The sequence below is a fragment of the Empidonax traillii genome, unplaced genomic scaffold (genome assembly GCF_003031625.1).
Source record: "Empidonax traillii isolate 1590-97213 ecotype Southwest subspecies unplaced genomic scaffold, ASM303162v1 scaffold43:size1863611, whole genome shotgun sequence".
In the NCBI taxonomy this organism is placed as follows: Eukaryota; Metazoa; Chordata; class Aves; order Passeriformes; family Tyrannidae; genus Empidonax; species Empidonax traillii.
This window is the reverse complement of record NW_020955236.1, coordinates 1,507,306-1,530,063: the sequence shown is the minus strand read 5'-3', so window position 1 is coordinate 1,530,063 and position 22,758 is coordinate 1,507,306. Positions and strand designations below refer to the sequence as shown.

The 22,758-nt window shown below is 51.7% G+C and overlaps 1 protein-coding gene across 3 annotated transcripts; it reads right to left on the bottom strand.

Moving 5' to 3' along the window:
* Positions 1-393: 393 nt before the first annotated feature.
* On the bottom strand, positions 394-21,294 carry WDR66 (WD repeat domain 66). 3 transcript variants are annotated; one of them, XM_027878624.1, is made up of 22 exons: positions 21,147-21,294; positions 20,420-20,674; positions 18,970-19,347; positions 18,686-18,826; positions 18,316-18,425; positions 17,698-17,806; positions 17,187-17,267; positions 16,684-16,761; positions 16,138-16,182; positions 15,607-15,824; positions 14,891-15,064; positions 12,526-12,773; positions 12,285-12,433; positions 11,333-11,506; positions 10,878-11,062; positions 10,262-10,376; positions 9,875-10,038; positions 7,100-7,190; positions 6,748-6,891; positions 3,944-4,172; positions 2,665-2,766; positions 394-1,828 (listed from the first exon to the last, which is right to left on the bottom strand). In XM_027878624.1, the coding sequence occupies exons 2-22, from the start codon at positions 20,459-20,461 to the stop codon at positions 1,722-1,724; spliced, it is 3,084 nt and encodes a 1,027-aa protein (XP_027734425.1). In that variant the 5' UTR covers positions 20,462-20,674; positions 21,147-21,294; the 3' UTR covers positions 394-1,721. The 3 variants fall into 3 exon arrangements, with proteins under 3 accessions (XP_027734425.1, XP_027734423.1, XP_027734426.1); XM_027878622.1 differs by having other exon boundaries at positions 20,420-20,648; XM_027878625.1 differs by having other exon boundaries at positions 20,428-20,648; positions 21,147-21,293.
* Positions 21,295-22,758: the final 1,464 nt, after the last annotated feature.

Sequence of the window (22,758 nt, the reverse complement as noted above, 5' to 3'; positions counted from 1 at the left end):
GGCGCCCCGGCGGAAAGGAGCCCGCGCGGGCGGCGCTTCCAGAGCTGCCGTGGCTGGTTTTTTGAACTCCACGGTGTTCCCTTGGAGCGCAAGGCAAACGCTCCTTTCCCCACTTCCACCGCGCTCAGGCCGTGACTTACCGCAGAATTAAAAAGTTTGTCCGATTTCAGGTCACCTCAACACATCAGGGGTGGTCAGATACTGGGACGGGCTGCCCAGGGAGGTGGTGGAATCACCGTCCCTGGAGGTGCTGAATTTAGGACTCGATGCGCTACTTGGTGATAGGGTCTGGTTGACAACGTGACGATCGGTCACAGGTTGGACTCGACGATCTCGGAGGTCTTTTCCAACCTAATGGATTCTGTGATAACCCTGTGCAGTCTAACAGCATCCTGGGCACAACTAAATTTTACTGCAAAGCAGAACTGGAGGGACTTTCAGAAAGCTCAAAGCACTTCACACAGAAATAATAATGCCTGTTTTCGTGCAGGGCAGCCCCAGGGCTCCAGCGATGACAGACACACATCCTTCTCTTGTCCCAGTTGCTGTGACAGACTCTGAGTGCAGGGATAGGCGATGCTCCCTGTTAGCAAAACATCCCTGCTTGAATGGGATAAATAAATCATCATAATAATATAAATCTATAACAAGCAGATTTTGATTTTTTTTCCCCCCAATGGTTATAACGTTTCTCAGCTGCCTAAATAATTCCAATAATTTCCATGGAATTAGACTGCTTTTAAGCAGTGGAGGATCAGCTCCAACACAAATCCATGGAAGCACATGTGCATAAAGGGTAAATGGGCAGAGTTGTATGTGAGGTGATGCTCTGCAGGACGTTTGTCACAGACCTGTATTCTCTGCTGCTGTTACTGCTGGACTCCCTCATTAACTTCTCCCCAGTGCACACCTTGCTGCTCTTGCTAATTGTACAATCACAGATGTTCTCAGTACACAACAGCGATCTCTGTTTAAAAAACATTGCCTCTGAAAAGAACGCTTCTTAAGGGCCTACATTATTATTCAAATTGATGCCGAGGATGATGTAAAGAAGGAAGCGTGTTCAACAGCACTTCACTGATCTTTCTACAGCAACTTGTATCAGCCTCATTATGCTGTTTATACACACACAGTGCGATGCCGTCCCATTGGTATTACACTACTAATTGGAATTACTACTTTCAGAAAGAAAAAGTCAGTTTTAAAGGCCAAAAGGGAAACCTGATTTTAATGTACATCACAGCGTTCCTTTCTTTACCGAGGTCTGTTGGATTTATAATTACAAATCCATTCTAACCCGTCCAAGCATTTATCAATGTATTTAATCAATACAGTACTTTTACATCGCTATTCTGCTGTCAGGTTTCACAAATGAACACTGTCTTAACATAATGAAAATAGACTGCATCTGGCATAAACCCACCTGAAATAAATTCTAGGAAGGTTCCAGCCAAGGCTGGGATGGCCACCTGCTTCATTCTACAGCCACCCAGTGTTTCCGTACATAGGTGGAAAATTACAGGTTTGTGGCATGTGCTAAACTGGGGGTTTTATTCTAGAGTTTGACTGAAATGCAATTATGTGACCTTTACTTTGTAATAAACACAAAACACAAATTTTGCAGATATTTGAGGAGAGGAGTCTGGAAAGAAGGAACAAGCAGAAAACCTTGTGGCAGCTGTGATTCTGAGTCTTCGTAGATCAGAGGTTCTCCTCTCTCCTCAATTCTTTCTTTCTGGTGCAGCAATAGGTAAGCCAAGGATGTCAGCAGCAAATATCTCTGCTGTGATTTCTGCTGGAATTTCTTCTTCAATCAAAGCTGCTGCACCTGGAGAGCAGTAACAACAAGACACAGAGTAGTGATGTAAAAATGGCTTTCCAGGTCAGTAAAATTTGTTAATAAAGTAATCATGGGAAAGTGATGGTTTACTCACCTAACACTTTATATGTTTATATCAAGAACCTGTCAAACCTGCAAGTCTCACCTTGCAGCAGGTCCCTGCCTGAGAGGGGTCATTGGACAACTTTTACAGTCCAGCAATGTGATGTGATTTTAGGACCTTAAGGAATCCAGGGATTTCAAAGTTGCTGTGCAGCATCAGGCAGTTCCCTTTGGGAGCTGCACCTTTGCTGTGTGCGGCCCATTCCAACAACCCTAAACACATGCTGTTCCAAACTGGGGGGGACTGGGACACAAATCATGGGAAAATGCAGTTCTAACTACAATGGGCAATGAAATACAGCCACTTGGCTGAAATCGATGCTGTAATTTGCTGTTCCAGACTGGTGTGGACTGGGACATAAACTGCAGACAAATGCGGTCGTTACCAACAGCTCTATTACAATGGGCACTGCTGCCTGGGTGAAACCAGCTCTGGGATTTCCCCGAGAGTTTCTAATTTCAGTTCCAGCCAGCAGATAAACAGCAATGTAATCTTGTCAGGCCCCAGTTATAGTTCATTGTCCATTTATTTTTAGATACACCCGTGTGATTGCTGCGTGGATGAAGGACAGTCTGTAGCTCTGTGACTATTTTTGCAATCCCGTCTGAGCACTTTTGACAGCTCTTGGCCTAACGGGGTAAATGGGTTTGAAATTTAAATTGTTCCATTTGGGAATTGAAGCAGTCCTGCTTCTGTGCTGTGTGGAATGCTAATCCTGTACCTGAGGGATCAGAGGTGTCTGGTTCAGATCCTTGTCTCCCGCGTCGCCTGCCCAGCAGGGTGGTCAGACACTGGGCCAGCTCGTCCTCGGTCATCTGCTCTCCTGCACACAACAGAGCAAGGCCAGCCCGTGGGTTATGGGGTCAAGAGCACAAAAACTAGAAAGGAGCTCGAACAGGAACAGTGCACAAATGAAACAGGACAGTTTGAAAGGGGATTCGGCCTCTGTGATAGAGGGATGTACCAATACACGTGAAAATGTTGTTCCTAAGGAAAATTGTTCTTCCCTATCGCTTTTTGGGAAGCTTTTTGGAAGCGTTAATCAAAGCGAGAAATTCTGATGCAGACAGCTCTTTAGGCTACATTGCACTTGCAGGGGCTTGAGCTTCTCTTCCCACTGGAGAATTCCTGGCACAGATCACAGTCCACGTAGCCATTTTCACACAGAGGAGGAAGAGGAAGGTGGAGAAGTCTTGATTTAGTCTCTTGGAATAACGTGGACATGGCACTTGTTCCAAGTTAGCGGTTGGCTCATGCCCTGCAGCATGAGGTTATAGATCTGTTATGAAACTGTTCTATCTGATGTATCTATTTATGGATGTTCACACCATCCACATAAATAACTAACCTTTCTCACACTGGCTGAATCCTTGGTTTCCAAGGATCTTTGTGTCAAGGAGTCTTGCCAGGTGATGTACTGAGTCAACCAGCATTTCCCTTTACCTGTTTTAATGCTCAGCTGCACTTTTACGCCAGGAGTAAGACAACAAAAGATTATTATTTACCACTCTATGGCACTGGACACAATTATATTTATACACACATTTACAATGTTCTTCCTGATTCAGCTCAGCTAAACCATCATATCTTTTCAGTCTTTCACACAGATTCAGTTCAGGACTGACTAATTTCATCCCTCCTTTCTTGTGCCCTTTTTATCAGTTTTATACTACCTTGCCAAAGCCTGCCTGGCTGGAACAGAGAACAGTGACTCAGATAAGGGTATACTGGAAGAAGGATACATTTTACCAAGATCCATACTCATCATTTGACAGCCAAGATACCTCAGGCCAGCAGAGATTTCCAGAGCAGTAAAAAAAGAGCAGCTGAGACAACAGATGTGGTTATTCAATTTAAAATCTTAAAACAAGTGGCTCCCCACGCCTGCCCTGGTTACCAAACCATGGTTCCAGATTAATTTTTTGCTGCAGTGAATAAGTTCTGAAATTGCAGGCAGAACTGGAAAACATAAAACTAATATTAGAAGAGAAATAACTCACCTCTGCACTGAAGCAGAGACAGTAAGTCTCCTCTGTCAATAACTTTGTCTCCCTTCTCGTTATCATAACCAAGAACCTGAAACGCTCGTTGTAGGCTTTTCATCGACAAGCCAAGCGCAGGTCGATGATTTATATAAAGTTTGATAAAATCCTCCAGATTGATTTCTGTCACTTGTTCTCCGGTGTCCACGTACTTGCTGAATTTTACCTCATTTATCATTTCTTCAATCTAAAGATCAAGACAAGAGAGATTGTTACGCATTTTTTTTGCAGAGCATCGGGCCAGTTTCCGATCTGGTGACTGCCAATGCACCATAACCGTGCACACACTGGTAGCGCAGGTGCCGTGACCGGATCCCAGTGGGAAGCTGCACTCGGCAGCTGAGGACGGGCACGGCCAACAGTCACACACTTGCTGACATGATGACATTGGGTGAAGAGGGGGGTTGCATGTACGTTGTCATTTTGGATTTCCTCTCCCGTGACGGGCACTCGGTGACTCCGCAGCTGTTACCGGTACCTTCGCCACAGCTGCGTCTGCACTCTGGGGACAGCGGGCGGGCAAACCACACACCGGTAAACACACCATCCCTGCTGCGGGAGCACGTGCAGGAGAGTCCCCACATAACCAGGCTGCACACCCTGGCTGGCACAAATGATCTTCCCCTCCCTCTGACACGTGTCTGGTGAGGTTCTGCCACCACACAAGCCAAATCCAAACGTGCTCGGTGCGGCTGACAGCCTGCGCTCTCCTCCCGGACAAACAGGCAAGCCCTGGCCGTGCTGGGTGCTTGTGGTTTTCCTGAAGTCTGGTGCTGTGAGTCAGCCCCGTTGGCAGCTGTGCAGATGTGTGTCCAAAAGGCAGCATCTGCTCCGTGCCTTCATTGTACTCGCAGCCCCTTTGGAGGTAGAGGGGCGGCAGAGAAACGCCGGGAGAATTCCCCGTGCCAACACGTACCAAGCCTGCTGCTCCCCGGGAAAGGGAGGCTGATGCAAGATCTCCCCGGGGAGGACTTTGCATTCGGCCTTGGGCCTTTGTCCTGGTGTCACAAGTTTTTCCACTGAATGAAGCCTGGGGAAGAGGGAAATCTCAGCCTTATATTTTTCCTGTAGTGAATGTCACGCCAAGCAAGAACAGTCATTTTCACTCGGCCCTGGCTGAGCTGGGATTAGGTTTTATATCAATCCCACTGAACTACAAAAGAAAAGCACCAATTCCCAAAAGCTTTGCTAGTCAGTCCAAGCTGCCTTTCCTCCCTCCTGCTTTTCCTATATTAAAACACTCTAGAGAGATGAACTTTCTGGATTTTATTACTGTCCTGCCTGCCTCAAGGAACAGATTGTAGGTTGCCTGGTTTCACAACAGCTTAGCACCTCTGTTTCCACGCCTGAAATGCTGTTTATATTTTAATTTGGGGTGGGAGGCAGAGAGGGGTTATCAATTATTCTTTCAGAGACATGTCCCAGGGGATTATATTCCCTCTGTCCCCAAAAGGCAAAAATGTAATAACCCAAGGAAAAGCTCTAACACAGTATGAGGGGATAATGCCACAGCTTGACACCAGGGCAAAGCAGCCCTGGCTCAGACAAACATTTGCTGGTTGTGGGGGCTCCAAAGCACGTCTGCTAGATGGTGGCTGTGACAAAGGTCCTGCCTCCCATCTGCTGGCTCTCCTGGCAGAGCATCCCTGGGCAGATGGGGTGGCACTGACTCACAGCGCCGCCTCAGCAGCCCGTGGGTTCCTGTGCCATGGCAGAGACGAACAACCTCCCCCGCGGGCAGACGAAGGGAGCTCAGTGATGCACCTCTCCCCTGGGGAGAACTCCCTGCAGAGACAAGGCTGTGGCTGGTGCAAAGAGACCGTTATTTAAATCTCCTTGCATCAGATTCAGTAATTTTTTGGGTATGTGCTTTAATTACCCTTTTGTCAGGTTACACATTACAAATGAGGTTTGTATACTATACAAACTGCCCTGCAGAAACAGCCACGAAAGGGGAAGGAGCAGTACCCCTATTAAATCAGTTGTGTCTGCTGTTGAATTTGAAGATAAAAAGCTCTTGAGGAATGTGCAACCTTAAAGGCAACCTAAGAGAGAGCTTCTGCAGAGTTTATCAGTCTGTGGAAGAGCTTTACGTTCCATGGGAGTAAACACCGCTGTCTCCATCTAAAATCATTCGTTCATCAGTCCCAAGCAGAACAAGAAAGAGAGGCTCTGTCAATGTCCAAGTGAGTGATTGCATCGAGCTGGACATTCCCACCCACACTGGTAACTCATATATGACACTCTGGTTGAGTCTCCATCCAACCTGGAGGGACTCAACCACATCCTACCGACCACATGCTGCTCACTCACTAGTACAAGTCACAGAGGGATCAAAGCACTTTACCCACAGACACTGGAAGGTTAGAGGCTGCTGCCCTTGGGAGCCAAAGGAAGATTCATTCCTATACTTCCACCCTCCAAAGAAACCCACCTCTGCAGTGGTGGCAGAGCCCCCAACCTCCAGAAGACCCCAAGGTTGTCCTGTTGAACGCTTCTGAACAATCAGGCTCCAGGTTTGCTCAGCCCCTGTGGTTTCCCAACTTGCTAGCAAGGAGTCATTACTTTCTGAGGAATTTGCTGCCAGATTCTGACCACTACTGTGTTGATGCAGACCACTTAAATACACTGAAAGCCAACAAATATGCCCTGGAGCCATTCAGCATGGCAATAGTCAGAATATGGCCTTTGGGACACCTGGTAAATGCAATCAGTCTTGCTCTTTTTAATTTTAATCACAACAATAAAAACAACTGACCAACCTCTTCCTCTGATGGATAAAATCCTATTGCTCTCATTACAGAAGGAATTTCCTCCAAGGGAATGTGTGTTGACACCTGTCTGTTCTCCAGTGTATTCATACCTTGGCTGCATATCTGTGCATAGTAAAAATAGTCTTCCAGTTCCTGCCAGGGATTCAAAAGAAGACTGTGAAGTTCAGTTAACAACAAGCATGGAAGATAAGGCTCCCTTTAGGATTTACTAACAGGCATATCAATGGGATTGCTGTTACAGGAGAGCTGGACAAAAAATAAAGGAATGGCAGGCCTGTATAAATGAATCTTAAACTCCAACCAGATGTGGCCAGGCAGTGTTCACCGTGAGCATAATTACCTTGAAGAATTCGCCTTCTCTGCCACCATCCAGGAGGTTGTAGAATGGGATCATGTCCTCCCCACCCAGGAAAGCAGCAGCATCCAAGGCACTGGCAGAAGTGGAGAAAAGAAGATACAGGAAAGGTTCATGGGAGGAGGTCTTTCACGGTTCCCTTTCTAGTCATTGTTCACAGACACTTTCAATAAATAAAATCCCTGGGCCTCAGAATTCAGGAAAGAAAAGCACTGCCTTGAACCATGTGCTATTTTATCATCAGCTGCACTTCTACAGCATATTTCATACCCAGGTTTTACATACAATAGCACAGTGTGGGAATTAATTATTACTGAATGGTCCTCTTGTTTAGTGGAATGAGTACAGGGCTGGGAGCCAGGAGCTTTTCCATGGACTTGAACTTGGTGTCTGGCATTTAGCTTTTCTGCTTCCTTATAGAGACATTGAGGGAGATGAATTAGCTAGATCAGCATTTTGAACATGCAGAAAGGGCCGGGGCTTGGTGTTTGCAATAAACCACACAAACCCAAGCTCCCTGTTCCTTGATCTAACACATTTTTCCCCAGTAACTCAGCGCAATCCATTACCCCACTTCCTGAGCTGCGGCGGGTGACGGTGTCGCAGGTGCAGTCGGCATTAGACTGAAAGCGCCTCAGTAGCCACCTCTTTGTTTCAATTTCATAGGCAGTTGGAGCCAAAAGAATCCGTTTGGCTTGTGCAGATGTAAAAAGAAACCAAGCCTGGAAGTGCAATCGTGCATTGCCACACGATACCCCACGCCTGGCAGCTCTCACACACCTCGCCAGGGCTGCTTCCACTGGGGTTTTTTTGCAGGCTTCATGCTTTTTTTTCGTAATTAAGTTATTTGGGTATTAAACACAGTGGAGATGCACAAGATGCCAGAAGCAGCAATAAAATGATAATTAGCTCATCAAGAACTTCACTCAAAAAACAAATTACACAGAAAGTCAATGTTGCCTGGACCCTGGCCAACCATTATAATGAAGGATCATTTATATTCTATTGCCTTCCTTAAAATGTCGCTTATCCTGACCCCCGACTGCTTAAGCCACACAAAGTGGAAAAGAAAATAAATAAACCCGTTGCTTTCCCAACCAGGTTTCCTTTGTTCTGGCACATGAAGGTGAGCTGGCTCAGCACCCTTTGGGCTTTCCTCAGAGGGAGCGGTACCCATAAGAAGGGTTTTATGCAGGACCAGCACATATCTTAAGCACAAAGCCTTTGTCCTAGGAAGGGGAGGGTTTCACAGGTGCACACCAAAAGGCAAACATAGGAGAGAGAGCTAAAAGCCAGCTCCCATGGGGTTGATTTGCCAGAAACCAGGAGATGTGCTCTGTGTTAGCAGGGTGACGTGCAGGATTTAAAGGAAACAAACCAGCACAGACTGATGGAGATCATGCCACACTCTCCCAGTTCTGCCATGGACTAGGCTCCCTTTCCAGTCCCTGAAGTGTGAAGTCACTCCATGCTGGCCTGGAGTTTTCCTGTCATTCACAGCTCCCTTTCCATGTCTTGTGTATCTCCTGGGCCCCTGCAGCCACGCTTACAAAGGGGAGCCCTCTGCCCTGCACAGGCACTACAACGAGCAGCTTTGGTCCTTGACATGCAAATAAACCAAAATGCACATCTTGCCTTTGCTGCCACACGGGAGCACACGTCTGGCACTGCTGCTGAGGGAGCTGGCAGAGGGAAAGTTGCAGAGAACGGGGAGAGAAGCCTGGCAGGGTTCACCGGGGATGCTCCGGGCCAGAGCCTGGAGATCCTCTTTTTTTAGAGCTGCCTTTTGCTCTTCCAGCCACCCCATTTACTGCAGCCCATTTATTCGTGTAAGCAAAGCTTTATAGGATTAAGGTGGCTTGTCTAAATCCAGTCTTCAAATGCAGGGGGGATTTTTCCCAGCAAACGCCTATCCCATTTGGAGAGCAGACACTGTTGTGTGAGCAGTCACCCCGTGCACTCCTCCTGCAGCCAATACTGCTGCTCTGGTCCTGGCCTAACCCTGACAATCCCCCATCACACTGGCCAGGGCCTCACAAGGACCACAGAATGCTCTGCTCAACTTCTTACCATTTGGGTGCCACTTCCCAGACTGGAATATTTTATATCTTCTATGGCCACCCTCTGCGAGGTTTGCTGGCTTAATCCCCCACTATGACTATGCAGATGCATCACATGGAGGAGAACAAAACCCTCCAAAAATGTGTTCCTCTTGTCTTAGCTGCCACCCCACACAGCCATTTGGGGCCCAGCAGGTTGTTACAACATAGGCTGACCCCACTGCCGTGCCCCCATCCCCGGTGTGACACATGCCCCCTCGCTAATCTATTAATGACCCTGTGTGGGATCAGGTGTCTGGGAGCTGGCAGCCCACAGCACTGAGCAGAGATGCTGCCACCCTTCACTCCTGCTCCCTTCAGCGAGTGGTGGGTCTCCTGCTTCCACAAGTGCTGGGACCTCTCCCCCACCTCATGATCCCCCTTGCCAATGCAGTTTGTTGGCCTGGTTGTGGGCACGTGCTGTGGAAGGAGAGAGAAGCTGCAGGGCTTTATCACCTGCCCCCAGACACCCCATGTTCAAGAGAGCCCTGCAAAGAAACTCTCCATGACCAACCACCCTGCCTGCTTTAACTCCTCTGGGCACAGAGACCTGGCACAAAAATGGGACAAAAGCCCCATTCTCAGTGTAAATGCTGGGGAGCATTTGCTTCAGCTGTGGAAAGTGGTAACAGGACTCCTTTCTCCTTCCTGCCATACTCACCTTAGGTTGACCTTCCATTTCATAACAGTGCAGTCGCTCCCCCCCGCTGTGAAGATGTGACGCCCGTTGTAGGAGCTGGCAAGGTCAGAGGCACCATCCGGGTGGCAAATGAAGGCTGAGGACTTGTGGGGGTTGCCATCAACAGGCAAAATCTGCAAGCCCACCTGTACAGAGAGAGAGAGAGAGAGAGTCTGGGAGGGCTGGGGGTCCCACAGGAGGCCTGGGGCACTGCACACTGGGGCAGCGCTGCCTCCTCCTCCTGGGAGCTCGCTCAGCTCTCAGGCAGGACCAGCCTATACACGGTTTCATCTCCAGTGAAACTCCTGAAGGACCACCAGCCCTGCAAATATTGGCTCTTGTACATCTGAGGCAGGTGGGGCTCCATACCTTGTCCTTTGTAATGTACACCAGGTAGTGCTGCTTGGGGTCCGCAGCGCTTGTTGTTGGGAGGATTTGTATCTTCTCCAACGGGGAGCCGTAGGTTGGTCCCAGAAGGGTCTTTCTAAAAGCAAACAATGTATTTATCCATTCTAGGGCTCACAAAAACATATTCCCTCTCTAAACAGCTGCTGTGTGGAAGGATGGGTAGATATGGGAGGTGTGGGGGTGCAAAGGTTTTGTACTGCTGGCTGAGAGAACAGGATAGGACAGGGTCCCTGGCTAGAAGGGACCACACTGGGGGCCAGAAATTATTTTAGTGCTCAGGGATTATTGTGCTTTGCTCATCTGGACTCCTGTCTCTTTATCTGATGTTGAACAGCCATGTCTCAAGTCCAGCATGCTGAGCAGACCAAGACCCACCTAAAGCCACAACCTTACTAGATGACATGGCAGTGAACAGCAGAGTGGACACAAGTGACTGGGGGTCCCTAGAGTCATTCCAAGATCTGCGTCATGGATGTGCAAACACATTCTCATGGTGAGAGTAGGGTGGTCATTAGACCAAGAACACAGACTCAGGATGGGGCTCCCGGGCAGCTGTAGGCCTGAGCCAATCCTCTACCTGCACATTTTGGTTGTCGTGTTGAGGAGCTTCATTTTGTAGCAGTTGTTGGCAGTGAGGATGAAGGACTCGGTGCTGAGCTGTGGGTACCAGGCCAAGCACAGGGGCACCGCACTCTGCTCCACTCTGTCCCTGTGTGTGACCACCAGGTGGTCCTTGATGCTGCTGCTCAGGTCATATTCAACCTGGAGGGAAGACAAGGACACAACTCCCCTGGGGTCTGCCAGCACCCTGGACCTTGTGGATTACCTGGATCTAGCATCTCTTGGAGAAGCCCGCAGTAGCAGAGCCTCAGCCCTGAGATCAGGCTGAGAAACAATCTCCATCAATGGAGTTGGTGGGGAGAGGGTTGGGAGCCACAGAACCACACGTGGAGTCTCTCTTGATGTCCTTGTCCAACCCCACCACTTTGACCACAAACCTTTACTGCCCATTAGACTTTCACATCCACCCACCAGCTGCCGGTCCTCCCCGAGGCTCAGGAGCCTGGGCTCGTTGCTGTCAGCCTGGACCCCAAAGAGGATGCTCCGGATGGGTTTGTAGTGGGATTCCAGCCCTGCCAGGTGTTCCCAGCATCTACGCCCATCTTGCAGGACTTTCTTGTAAACGATCACTGAGTATTTCTCATCCTGCAATGACAGCACAAAGGTCAACGAGCCACGATCCCCACACTCATCCCTTGGCTTGGTGCTTCCCCTCTGGGCTTAGCTCAGCCCTTTCAGTTTTGGAGTCCCATGAGGAGGTTTAGAGTCACGGGTAGGACAAAACTCTGGGCCAGATTTGGGCATCTGCTCCCAAGGGCAGCCCCACAGCAGCCCCACAGCAGCCCCACAGCAGCCCCACAGCAGCCCCACAGCAGTCCTCAGCCTGGCCGGAGCGTGCGAGCCATCCCCTGCTGTGCTCTCGCACGAAGGGGCAGTAAATTGAGTTCTGTCACTCTCCAGAAACCCCAAGGAAGATGCTTCCCACTGTTGTGTCCCGGCATACGTGCAGGAAAGGGGAATCTTTCCTTTGAACAGATCGTCACCAGTTGCTACAACCTCTGTGCCAAACTGCCTCAACACTGCCTTGACACTGAGACACGCCATGGAGGGAGCAGCCCCCCACACAGAGCACCAGCCAGGAGGAAATCCCTGCTCCAGCCCTTCCTACAGATGGATTCAGGGCTAAGACTTGTCACTAAAGTTAGCGATGGGATGCTGCCAGCAGCGGCTCTGCGGAGCAGCTGGGACCGGTGACGTTTTTACAGAGTGACTCTTTGAGCCAGGAAAAGCATTTCAGAATCACGAAGCCCTGGGGGAGGAACAGCCCTCCGTGCCTCGCAGGACGGCCGGCAATTCCCAGTCCCTCCCAAAGCTGCGGGACGAGCAGCGCGTGTAAATCACCGAGCGGAAAAAACAAGCTTACAGCGGTTGCGAGGTACTGGGAATTGTGAGAGAAGCTGATGTGAGTCACGGGACCCTGCGAGAACCGGAGTTCCTTGCAGCTGGACTGCAGGGAAATCGCATCGAGGATGTGAACGCTTCCATCGGTGAAACCAGCGGCCAGAAAATAACCTGGAAAACACGCCAGAAAACTCTCACGGCACCGCGGCTCCTCCCGGGAAACCCAGCGCTTGGCACACGGGGAGGTCACGAGGCCAGGATACCTTCAGGGTCATAGGATAAGCACTGGATGCCGGCCTCAGGGAATATCCTGCTAGCCAGGTACTTGGTGTGCTGGTAGTCCCACACCTTCAGCAGCCCACAGTGACTCCCCACGGCCACCAGTGTCTGCTGCGGGTGACAGGCGATGGCACTCACAGCTTTCTTCGCCTCTTCCAGGACTTTTTCAAAGTCTGCGCTGTCTGTTGCAACATGGAACACGGTTGCATCAGAGGTTGAAAGGATAAAGTTCCTGTTTAGTGCGAGAGAAACAGAATTTGATGAATCAGACTCGCTGGCTCACGTCCCTCCAAGCTATATTACACATCAGCCTCTTTCTGCAACTGAGTTGGACAATCCTTATATTTTGTGATATGCAATATGCAAACGCTCCTTGACCTGGAGGGCAGGTGGTGCTTTGTATTCATGACCTGGGAAATTGCCACAGGAAGATTCTGGCGCCAGGTCCATTTTCTACTTGGCTGGGCAAGACAGAAGATGAATGACATCTGGGGAGCTTTTGCTGTTTGCAAGTTGCTGGTGTGTGAGACAGACAAATGAGCAATTGAAGATACTCTGAATAGTCTTTTCACGTCTCCACGCTACCATTGTCACTGGTTCCACGTTGACCACCCTGTCACGGACAAGGTCAGAGGACAGTTTCAGTCCCACAGCGCAGACAGGGTGGTTCCTGTCTGCTCACCCAACACAGCAGAGAGGGTCTCACTGTGGGACTGGGCATGTGTGAAGTAGACATCTGCTTAATTATGCACAAATACGTATAGTTTCAGTCTGGCTGAGGTTTGAGGGTCTGGACTCAGTTAAAGGGACAAGATAGGACCACATAGAAATCCCAGACTGGTTTGGGTACGAAGGCACCTTAAAGCTCATCTTATTCCAACCCACTAGACCAAGTTGCTCCAAGCCCCATCCAACCTGGTGTGGAACACTCCCAGGGATGGGGCAGCCACAGCTTCTCTGGGCAACCTCTGCCAATGCCTTACCACCCTCACAGTGAGGAATTTCTTCTGTACATCCAACCTAACTCTGCCCTCTGTCAATATTAAGCCATTCCCCCCTCGTCCTGTCATTCTACACCCTGGTCCAAAGTCCCTCTCCAGCTCTCTTGGAGCCCTTGAGGTACTGGAAGGAGCTATAAGGTCTCCTTGGAGTCTTCTCCAGGCCAAATCCTGGAGCTGCACAGACAGACGTGTGGCTGCACGAGTGGGCAAAAGCAGCCTCTTTGCCAGCTGGCCCGTGACAGCCATCCCTTCATGCACATCTGGGCCAGGTACTGACGGACTCTGTGCCTCTTTTGGGCCTTAGCTGGGCTCTCCAGCCATTCCTGATCCCAACAGCCTGCTGAGACGAGCAGGCTCAAGGTTTCGCCTTTGATTTTCTGCCTTTTGTGCTGCCCAGAGCAGCTGCAAGCAGCAGGAGCTGCAGCAGCAACCCAGGAGGAGGGATGAGACAACAGAGACCAGAAACAGGGAAACCAAACCGTTCCCCAGGGCACTGCTCCAGGCTGGAGAGGAATCTGTCCCACATGGCTCTTTGGAAAACACGTGCGGCTGAGAAAAGACCTTGCCAGGAGAGCCTGAACAGGAGTGACAGACATATGTTTTGCGGGCTGGCTGGAGCCACACAACAGCTTCATCTGGCCTGCAGACTCCCTGTAAATCCTGAGGCACACAGCTACATCACAGGGAGGGACAGAGAGGGGCTGGTGACCAGGCTGAGGCTGTCCCAAGCTCCTGAGTCGAGGTGGTGCAACCCAGCGCTGGTGCCACTGCCCCAGTCAGCTTGGCAAGCCATGATAAAATCCAACTGGATACAGCCATCCATGGGAGGGGTTTAAGGGGGGGATTAAGGGGCCCAGAGAGAGCTGGAGGCTCGGCATTAGCACTGCCTGGTGTGCCGGGTACGTGACAGAGAAGCTGATCATCACCCTGCCTGCACTGACGCCGTGTCTGTGCCAAGGCATCACATCAGAATTGAGGATGTGCTGGAGCCCACCTGGAGTCTGCAGCTGCTGGGAGATGCCTGTGGTCTGCAGGCAGAGAGGGATGCCCAGGAGACACTCCCTGCTTCTCTGTGGCAGGCAGGTGGGACAAATACCCCAAATGAAAAGGAAAAGGGGAATAAAGGGGCATGTTGCTTTCCATCCTGCCTCCCTGTCCCTGTCCTGCCCAAAAGCCTGGGCACAGGGTTGAAACCTGCTCCAGACCAGGCAGAAGCCCACAGAGCAGCTTTCACTGACCATCTCCCAGGTTTCACTGACACCTCCCCAGCTCTCACTGACACCTCCCCAGGTCTTTCAGCTGCAGGGCAAACACAGGAGAAGACCTGGGTTCGTAAAGAGACGCTCACCTGGCGAGGAAGGGCCGGCTCCTGGCTGGGAAGGTATCAGGAGGATCACGAAGGGTTGTGGAGAAGGAGAGGGACCGAATGGGTCCCACTTTGCTGTGGCTGTAGAGGCTGAGCAGCAGCAGCTCCCCATCGAAGAACTTAACCTGCCCTTTCACATCACCTGTTACAATACAGCTACAAGGAAGGGAAAGTTATTAACCAACAACACACTGACTGACAACGGACAAATGTTTCTTGCCTAGCACCCTTTAGGTAGAAGAATATCTCTTCCCCACTTCTCAGCACAAGCACACGAGCAGAGCCCTGCACTGAGGTGAGGGGAAAAGCCCAGGGCTGTGCAGAAACCAGCGGCTCTGCTGCGACCCTGCCGTGTCCCTGCCCTGTCCCCAGGGCTGTCGTGGCGTTTGGTGGCTGTCTGCTCCCTCTGCCGGTGACAGCCAGGAGGCTGAGCCAGTGTCTGAGCCACCCCAGCAGAGCTGGCATCACATCACCGTGACTTTTCAACCTTATTTTTCCCCCCCAGCCAAATCCATTGCTGGAAAATGACACGCAAACCAGCAGCACTTTCCTCCGCAGTTTTCCTGGTCCTCACACGCTGCCAAGTGAGTTAAAACTCCAGCACTTGGCGGTAGTTCCTCAACATTATCTCTGCCGCCGCCGTGGCTGGGATACACAAGGACTGTACCCACAGCTGCTGCAAACGGGCTCCTTGTTACCTCTCCAACACCTGGAGCACAGTGAGACTCTCCTTCTGCACAGACACCATTTTGGTGGGGGTCATTCCAAGAGGCCTGGCCTGCTGCTCCTGGGGGTCAGTTCGGGGATTGACCACATCCCACACCACCACCTTCCCGGCCGAGGTGCCCGTCAGAGCTTGGCAGTTGTTAAAGTGGAAAACCGACTGGCTGAAGCGTCCCACCACACTCCTGAAGGTCTGCGGGGAGAGCAGCAAGGCCACAGGTTCATCCCGAGTGCTGGCTCTGCCCTCCCCAAGCAGAGATGCTTCTGCTTGGCCCTCACGTGACATTCCCTCCCTGTCCCAGGACCATCAGAGACAAGAGCCCCAGGAGAAGATGCAGTGAGGCTCCTGACCTCAGCTCAGGCAACCCTGGCTTGTCCTTTCAGGAGACCGAGGAGGGCAGGCTGGGGACATGGCCAGTGGTTTTGGTTAGGGAGATGGGAAGGGGCAGGGCTGCTGCCAGGAGGAAAGCCAAGAGGGGGACATGCTGTGGTCCCCCTGTGCTCACCTTGTTGCTCAGGAAGGGTGCTCTGTACTGCAAACCAGCATCTCCCTGGGGAAAGGAGAAAACATCCAGGACAAGAATTTTCTGCAGTGCCAGTCTGTCCCCTCTCCATCATCTGGGCACTGGCACCGCACTGTGGTGACCAAAGCAGGGCTCTTGAGGCAGAAAGGCTCTCGAAGACCTTCCAGAGAGCACAAAAACACTCTCTCCTTCTACCTGCTCCTCTTCCAAAAGCTGCTGACCAGCCCGAGGCACATGAAGGGCCCACAGGAAAGCAGGGTGGGAGAGGAGGAGAAGATCCCTGCCACAGCTTGGACTGACCCAGTGTGGGAATAGAGGGAGGGCTACACTCTGCCAAAGCCACCCTGGAGTCTAGAAGGGGCAGGGAGGGGGGAAGGCAAGGTGGGTGAGGGCAGATCTGCACAGCAAAGTGTGACCCCAGTCATGGGCAGACATGTGGCCCCACAGCCCACACTGCCTCTCCAGTGGGTTCCACCCAGCCATCTCCTTTCTGGCACCAGAAACACGATTGCCCATGTCTCTACTTACCCACAGGTAAAATATCACCTGGGTTTTGCTGTTGCTGACAAACTCATGGGGATCCTGAGGGTTAAAAATTACATAATCCTGAAATTCAAAGGTGAGAATCACATTAGCACCAAGCTGAGCGATGTTTTCTGCTTCTTCTTCCGTGCAAAACATCTGCTTTTACCCAAAACCCACTTCTCCACCTGCCCTGAACTGAAAACAGAGGCCAGATTCCCTGTGCTCCCTACTCTGGGAATGGGGACACCCCCTCGGGGTCCCCTCTTCACCCTGTGTCTGTCCGGCATCAGAGGAGCAGGAATAACCCCCTGGGATGCTCCACGGCATTGGGGGACCCCAGGGATGGGGTGTGATCCTCCCTCCAGTACCCAGCAGCAGCCCCACACTGGATGGGAGCAGGTGGGGATGGGGCTGCCCAGTTCTGCCCAGCTCTGCCCAGTTCTGCCCAGCTCTGCCCAGTTCTGCCCAGTCCAGCCTCTCTGCCCCCCTCGGCCGTGGTCTCTCACCTGGTAGCCAAACTCAGGCCTCAGCTCTGTGCTGCACAGGGGTTTCTCTGTGGGCAAAGTCCACCTCCAAACACAAACTCTCTAAGAGAGAAGGGAAGAAAAGAAAAGCCCAAACAATACATGTGGCTTTCTGGGAGCTTGGGGGAGCCAGGTGAACCCCACTATCCCCCTGCTGCAGGGGATGGTGGGGCATAAGGGACTGACTGCAGCAGGGTAAAACCCAGCATGGCCTGGCAGCAGGGAGATTAATTTCAGGAAATAATGCTGGAAATTGCTTCCATGAAAGTGATGAAGTCAGAGGCTTTTATCCCAAATTAAGATGCATTTTCTCAACTCTGCAGCATTCACTTTAATGAAATCCAGGTCTCTCTTCCAATGGCTCAGCAAAATCAAGCCTTCACTCTGCAAACCTGCTCTCCCCATCCGAATTCCCCCTTCCCCTGTGCTGCACTGGGAAAAACTTCCAGGGCTCTATCCTGGAAAGCTGTGGAAGAGGAGATGCTCTCTGTACCTGCACTGTGCCAGCACCAATGGTCACCAAATACTTCGCATCCTGGGAAATGGCGATAGCACAGACCCCGTCCTCTGGGTGGCTCTCGAAGATGGTGTGCACCGGGACCCTGCGGAGCAAACACCTCCTGGGGGCTCAGGCAGCACAGGGGGTTCAAGGCAATCACTTGGCAAAATCTGTGGCACAGCCCAGCCTGGTCTGCGTGAAGGAAAGGATGTAGGAAGGGAGGGAAAGGGGGAGGGAGGGAAGGAAGCTACAAACACCAGTGCTGCCACGGGAGCAGCTGGTGCCATGGCTGGTCCTCAGTGTCCCCTCCATCCCTTCCTCCCAAGTAAATGGTGCTGGGACACAGCTCACCAGGGATTTTAAAAAAAACCAAAAACCTACAGCTTGGAAATGTGATTGATGTACTTAGTCTGGGGGAGAACAGCCCCACCTCATTTTTCTGTGCGTGTGGGTGATACGAGGATGATGAAGCCCTGGGTTTCGTTTTGGCTCCTTTGCTGCTTTAGTCTACCCCTCTGTTCTCCCATTTCACTCTTACCTGAGGCTGGAGTCAGTCCTAAGTGATTTACTAGACATAGGGGGTTTCCAAAGAGGAAGTTCCTGGGAGCTTACCCGGAGAAGGAGTCCCACACAATGATCAGAGCGTTTGGCCCTCGGTCAGCAGTTGCAACCCAGCGCTTGTCCTCGCTCACACACAGGCAAGAAATGACATTTGCATGGCCCTGGGAAAGGGAAGCAGCAAAGTGCCTTGGAGGCTCCAGAACTGGGGCTGTTTAAAGAATCCATCAAGCTGCTCTGCTCGTGAGATCACTGCTGCAAACCCCACACAAAGTGTCTTCCACCACCACATGTTGGGAACTGCAACAACTGCGTGAGCAAACCAACACACCCCTTTGCACGGGAAAAGTTGTGGGTGTCTGGGAAAAGGGGAGGAGGAGGAGGAAGGAGAGGAGGAAGGAGACACATGGGTTGTGCGCCAGACCTGCAGGTGGTACTGCCTGTTCCTCAGGACATCGTGGATGACCACTGTGTGGGAGGAGACATACAGGAGCACCCGGTCCTCCCCGTCCATCAGGCTGTGCACAGCCAGGCTGCTGTTGTAGCCAAACACCCAGGACAGGTTCTGCAGGGAAGAGGGAGATCCTGGCTCTTAGCAGACAGGACAAAAAAGCCACACAAGGTCTGTGGGGTGGTAGAAGAGAGCGAGGTGGGAGCACCGCGTGCCGTGTGGACCGTCACGGTGGCACTGTGCCCACTGGTACTCACAAGAGAGTGAGGGCTGCTCTCCTTGTCCTTCTGGAACAGCATCCCTGGCTTGGCTGCCCACACCAAGCTGGCAGAGCCATCACGCTGGGCATCCTTACTGCTCCTCTGGTGTGTGTCCTGCTTCCTGCAGTCTGAGTGAGGGCTGGAAATGGCCCCCTTCGGCTCAGAGAGGGCTGGGGGTGTTTTAGGGGGCCCAGCACCCTTCAGGCACGATGTCCTAGCAGTGTCTTCCTCCAGGGCATCCTGGCTCCCAGCCCAGGTGCTGGGCAGGGTGTCTAGAATCCCCATCCCTGGAGGAGGTGATGGGGGACACAATGGTACATCTGCTTCAGCGTCCTCTGGTGGTCCTTCCTTCTCCTGGGCAGCAGCAAGGGGATCCTTGGAAAGGGAGAGAGATTTTGGTGGGTGCTGGCTCCTGGGCTGGTCTGGCTGGGGACCAGTGGTGGGAATGAACCCCAGCACGTCTCAGATCCAAGCTACACCATTCTCAGGGCAGGCTCCAATAACAAAACACTCCTTTGCTCCTGTCCAAACTGCCTAAGGATTTGTACTAGCAGAAAAAAAATTCCATGGAAAGTTTCCCAACAGCTGCTGCTTTTCTTTCTGCATGTTTAAGCTCGGCCTCTTTGCACCTCCTCAGCATCCTGTGCCTCACATCAGAACCTCCTCAGGGAGCTCCTATCACCTGGGCTAAGATGCCAAAAACTAACCTGGAGGTCCTGTGAACTCTGTCCTTTCTGATGTCCATCCCCTGACTATCCCCCAGCAATGGTTATTCATTGCTGCAACAGGGTACACATCATGGGTTGGACAGGGAGCAATGGCAAATAGAGGTTAAAACCAGGGGAATCAGGTCCTGGAACTGGGGCTGAGCTGGCTGTGAAGGGCTCTGCAGCAATCCCAGCCGTGCTTCCCAGCCAGCAGACAGAAAGGCAGGCTAAAAATCCCACCACCACCTTCCTCAGCCCCTCACCAGCCTGTCAGTAATTGTATTAACCAGCCCTGGGGGGTCAGAGCTGGCAGCAGCCCCGGTCAGGGGCTCTCCAGTCTGACCACCGACCACTTGATCTTGTTCTTAGGATCCACACCAGCTTTTGCCTCTCCGCACTGGACTACTGGATTTTCCATAGCAATCTCTCCTGCAAGGTCTAAGCCCCCCTTGGACAGTTCCTGGTGTGAGGGAGGTGAGATAACATTTCATTCAGCACAGGGAGGAGCTGGGTTCCCTCCTGCTCAGATGGCTCCAGATAGCTCAAGAGTCAGCAAATATTGACAGCTGGACGAGACTACAGAGAAATGGCACCTCTGCCAAGCCCCCCAGACCCCTACCCTGGGATGTCTTGGGGTAAACCACATCTGGAGACACTACCCTTCAGCCAGAGGCTCTGTTTCCATCATATTTTGCCCCAGATCCTGTCTTGGGCAGGACTTCCCATGGCACTGCCCTCACCTGCTCACCCATCTCCTGAGCTGTCTGTCTGTCCTGGGACATCCTTGAGCTCGTTGCTTATTCCTGTTCTTCCCTCAGTGGGCTCCTCTGGTGTAACTTCACAGGAACCAGCCACCTGCACCTTCTCTCCCCTTCCAGGGACCTGGGGTGTGGAGATGCTCTGGAATACTCACACACACACACACACACACACTCCCCCAGGGTCTGGCTGCACCACAGCGACCTGGAACTGGGCATAGTAGGAGAAAAGGGCACCTGTGAGGATGGGAAACGGGTCCCAGAGGCCTTTTCAGCTCCAATAACACTCCCACTGAGCACAAACAAGCCCAGCACTGCTCCAGTAATTCCAGCTGAGCCCCGGCTCCCTCCCCATCCTCCCGAGCCGGGCGGGGACTTTTCCCTTTGGATGGGGTTTTGTCCCAGTCCCCATAAGCAGCCGGACAGCTCCTGGACGGCAGCTGCTTCATCTCCGGCTTCACGGCTCTGGGATTTGAGCCAACAATCAAAACCTTGTGCGCGGAAAACTTTCACGGGAGCGGGGAGGGGCCCTGGGAAAACCCGCCGGGATCGGGAAGGGGCCCTGGGAAAACCCTCCCCCGGCCCCGGCGGGCAGGGAGGGAGCTCGGGAACAGCCGCTCGGGGACCCCGCGGGTGTCACCGGGGTCACACAGAGCCGCTCCCGAGCCCCCTCCAGGCCTGGAGGCTCCGCTGGGACCCTGTCGCTCACCGACACACCGATCCCCGCGTCCCTTCGGCTCCGGCCGCCGTTCCCAGGCAACGGCCGCACCGGCGGCACCGGCTGCGCCAGCGGCGGCTCCGGGAAACAGCGGGGAGAGCGGCTGGAAGGGGGGACAAGGGGGGCCCTCCTCACCCCCCCGGCTGCAGAGAGAGCCGGCACTGACCCCCCTGCCCAAGGCAGGGGCCTGGAGGGGGGGACACACCGAGCCCTTCGCCCTGCCCGAGCCTAAATCCCGCCAATGGCTGTGGCAAAGCCCCTCTTGGCATCGCCACAGCCCTTTGGGACCAAACCCTCGCCCCGCCCCAGCAATGAGGGATCTTCACCCAATAACCCCCCAGGGAATTGGAGGCAGCTGTGCTCCCGCGGCTCCTCTGAGCAGGAAATTCAGAGTCAAAGCCAGAAAAATCATTCCCCATCCCCTGCCAGGTCCCCCCACCATCCCCAACTCTCTACCAGGATGGCATTTGCACGGGGTACCCTGATCCAAGGGATCCCTCCAAGCTCTGGCCTCACCCCCACAGTAATTAGCTCCAAGCACTCCCAGCCTTGCTGTTAAGCTCAAATAACAAGAATTTCTAAACTTAGTACTGTTTTTCCTTCTGCCCAGCAAGAGCCTGACACCCTGCTGAGAGCAGGAAGGACTTTTGTTATCAGCTCCCACTATCTCCCCGACCTGGAGAGGCTGCTCCAACCCCTCCTCTCTGGCACGATCAGGGAGTTCTGCAGCTTCAGGAGGAGGATTTGGTCCCTACCAAAGCAGATTTTGGTCCTTACCCCTCCCTGGGTGGGGGGAGAGTGGGATGCACCACCACAACTCCCCATCTCTGCCATGTGCAAGGAGGCAGCGTGCTCAGTGCATCAGGCTTGTTCAGACATGGTGCTTTTATTCTCACCTTTTAAGAGTCGACTTTTTGGGTCTCTTTCAGGTCTGTTAATCATTACAAAATTGCTCCTTACCTGTGATACGTTACCTATGCCCCAAGTTGTTTATGAAGCACTATTGCAGGACTTGCACCTCACCTGGGCTCTGCAAGGTCAGGAGTTGTTATTCTGTGTCTGTGCAGGTTTGCATTTAACCCACCCAACTCTGCCCTAAATAATAACTTCTAGGAGAACAGAGGGAGGCAACACTCAGTTTTATTGTTTTGGGAGAGTATTTTGAAGTTCCACTGTAAACAAGCTTAAAACAAACCAGTCATCCCCAAAATCCCCTCAGACCTGCCTTGGGTTAGGAATGGTATTCCCTAATTTACTGGTCCCACTGAAAACACCCCAGGGTCAAGCACCACTCACTCCCCCTGTCCCTCTGTATGGAGAAGAGAATGGGAAGCATAAAAAGGTAATCCCTGTCCTGGCTGGAACCAGGACAACACCCCAAAGTCAACTCCCACAAATAAATATAAAAAAATTAAAAAAAAAAAAAAAAAAAAAAAAAAAAAAAAAAAAAAAAAAAAAAAAAAAAAAAAAAAAAAAAAAAAAAAAAAAAAAAAAAAAAAAAAAAAAAAAAAAAAAAAAAAAAAAAAAAAAAAAAAAAAAAAAAAAAAAAAAAAAAAAAAAAAAAAAAAAAAAAAAAAAAAAAAAAAAAAAAAAAAAAAAAAAA

Excerpts from the sequence above, each read along its gene's own strand:
- WDR66 (XM_027878624.1), bottom strand. The coding sequence starts at position 20,461 with ATGTCCCAGGACAGACAGACAGCTCAGGAGATGGGTGAGCAG. Across the intron at positions 17,268-17,697 it reads TTGGTGCTGGCACAGTGCAG|AGAGTTTGTGTTTGGAGGTG; the intron begins GTACAGAGAGCA and ends CTTCTCTCTTAG. Across the intron at positions 10,039-10,261 it reads TGTACATTACAAAGGACAAG|GTGGGCTTGCAGATTTTGCC; the intron begins GTATGGAGCCCC and ends CTCTCTGTACAG.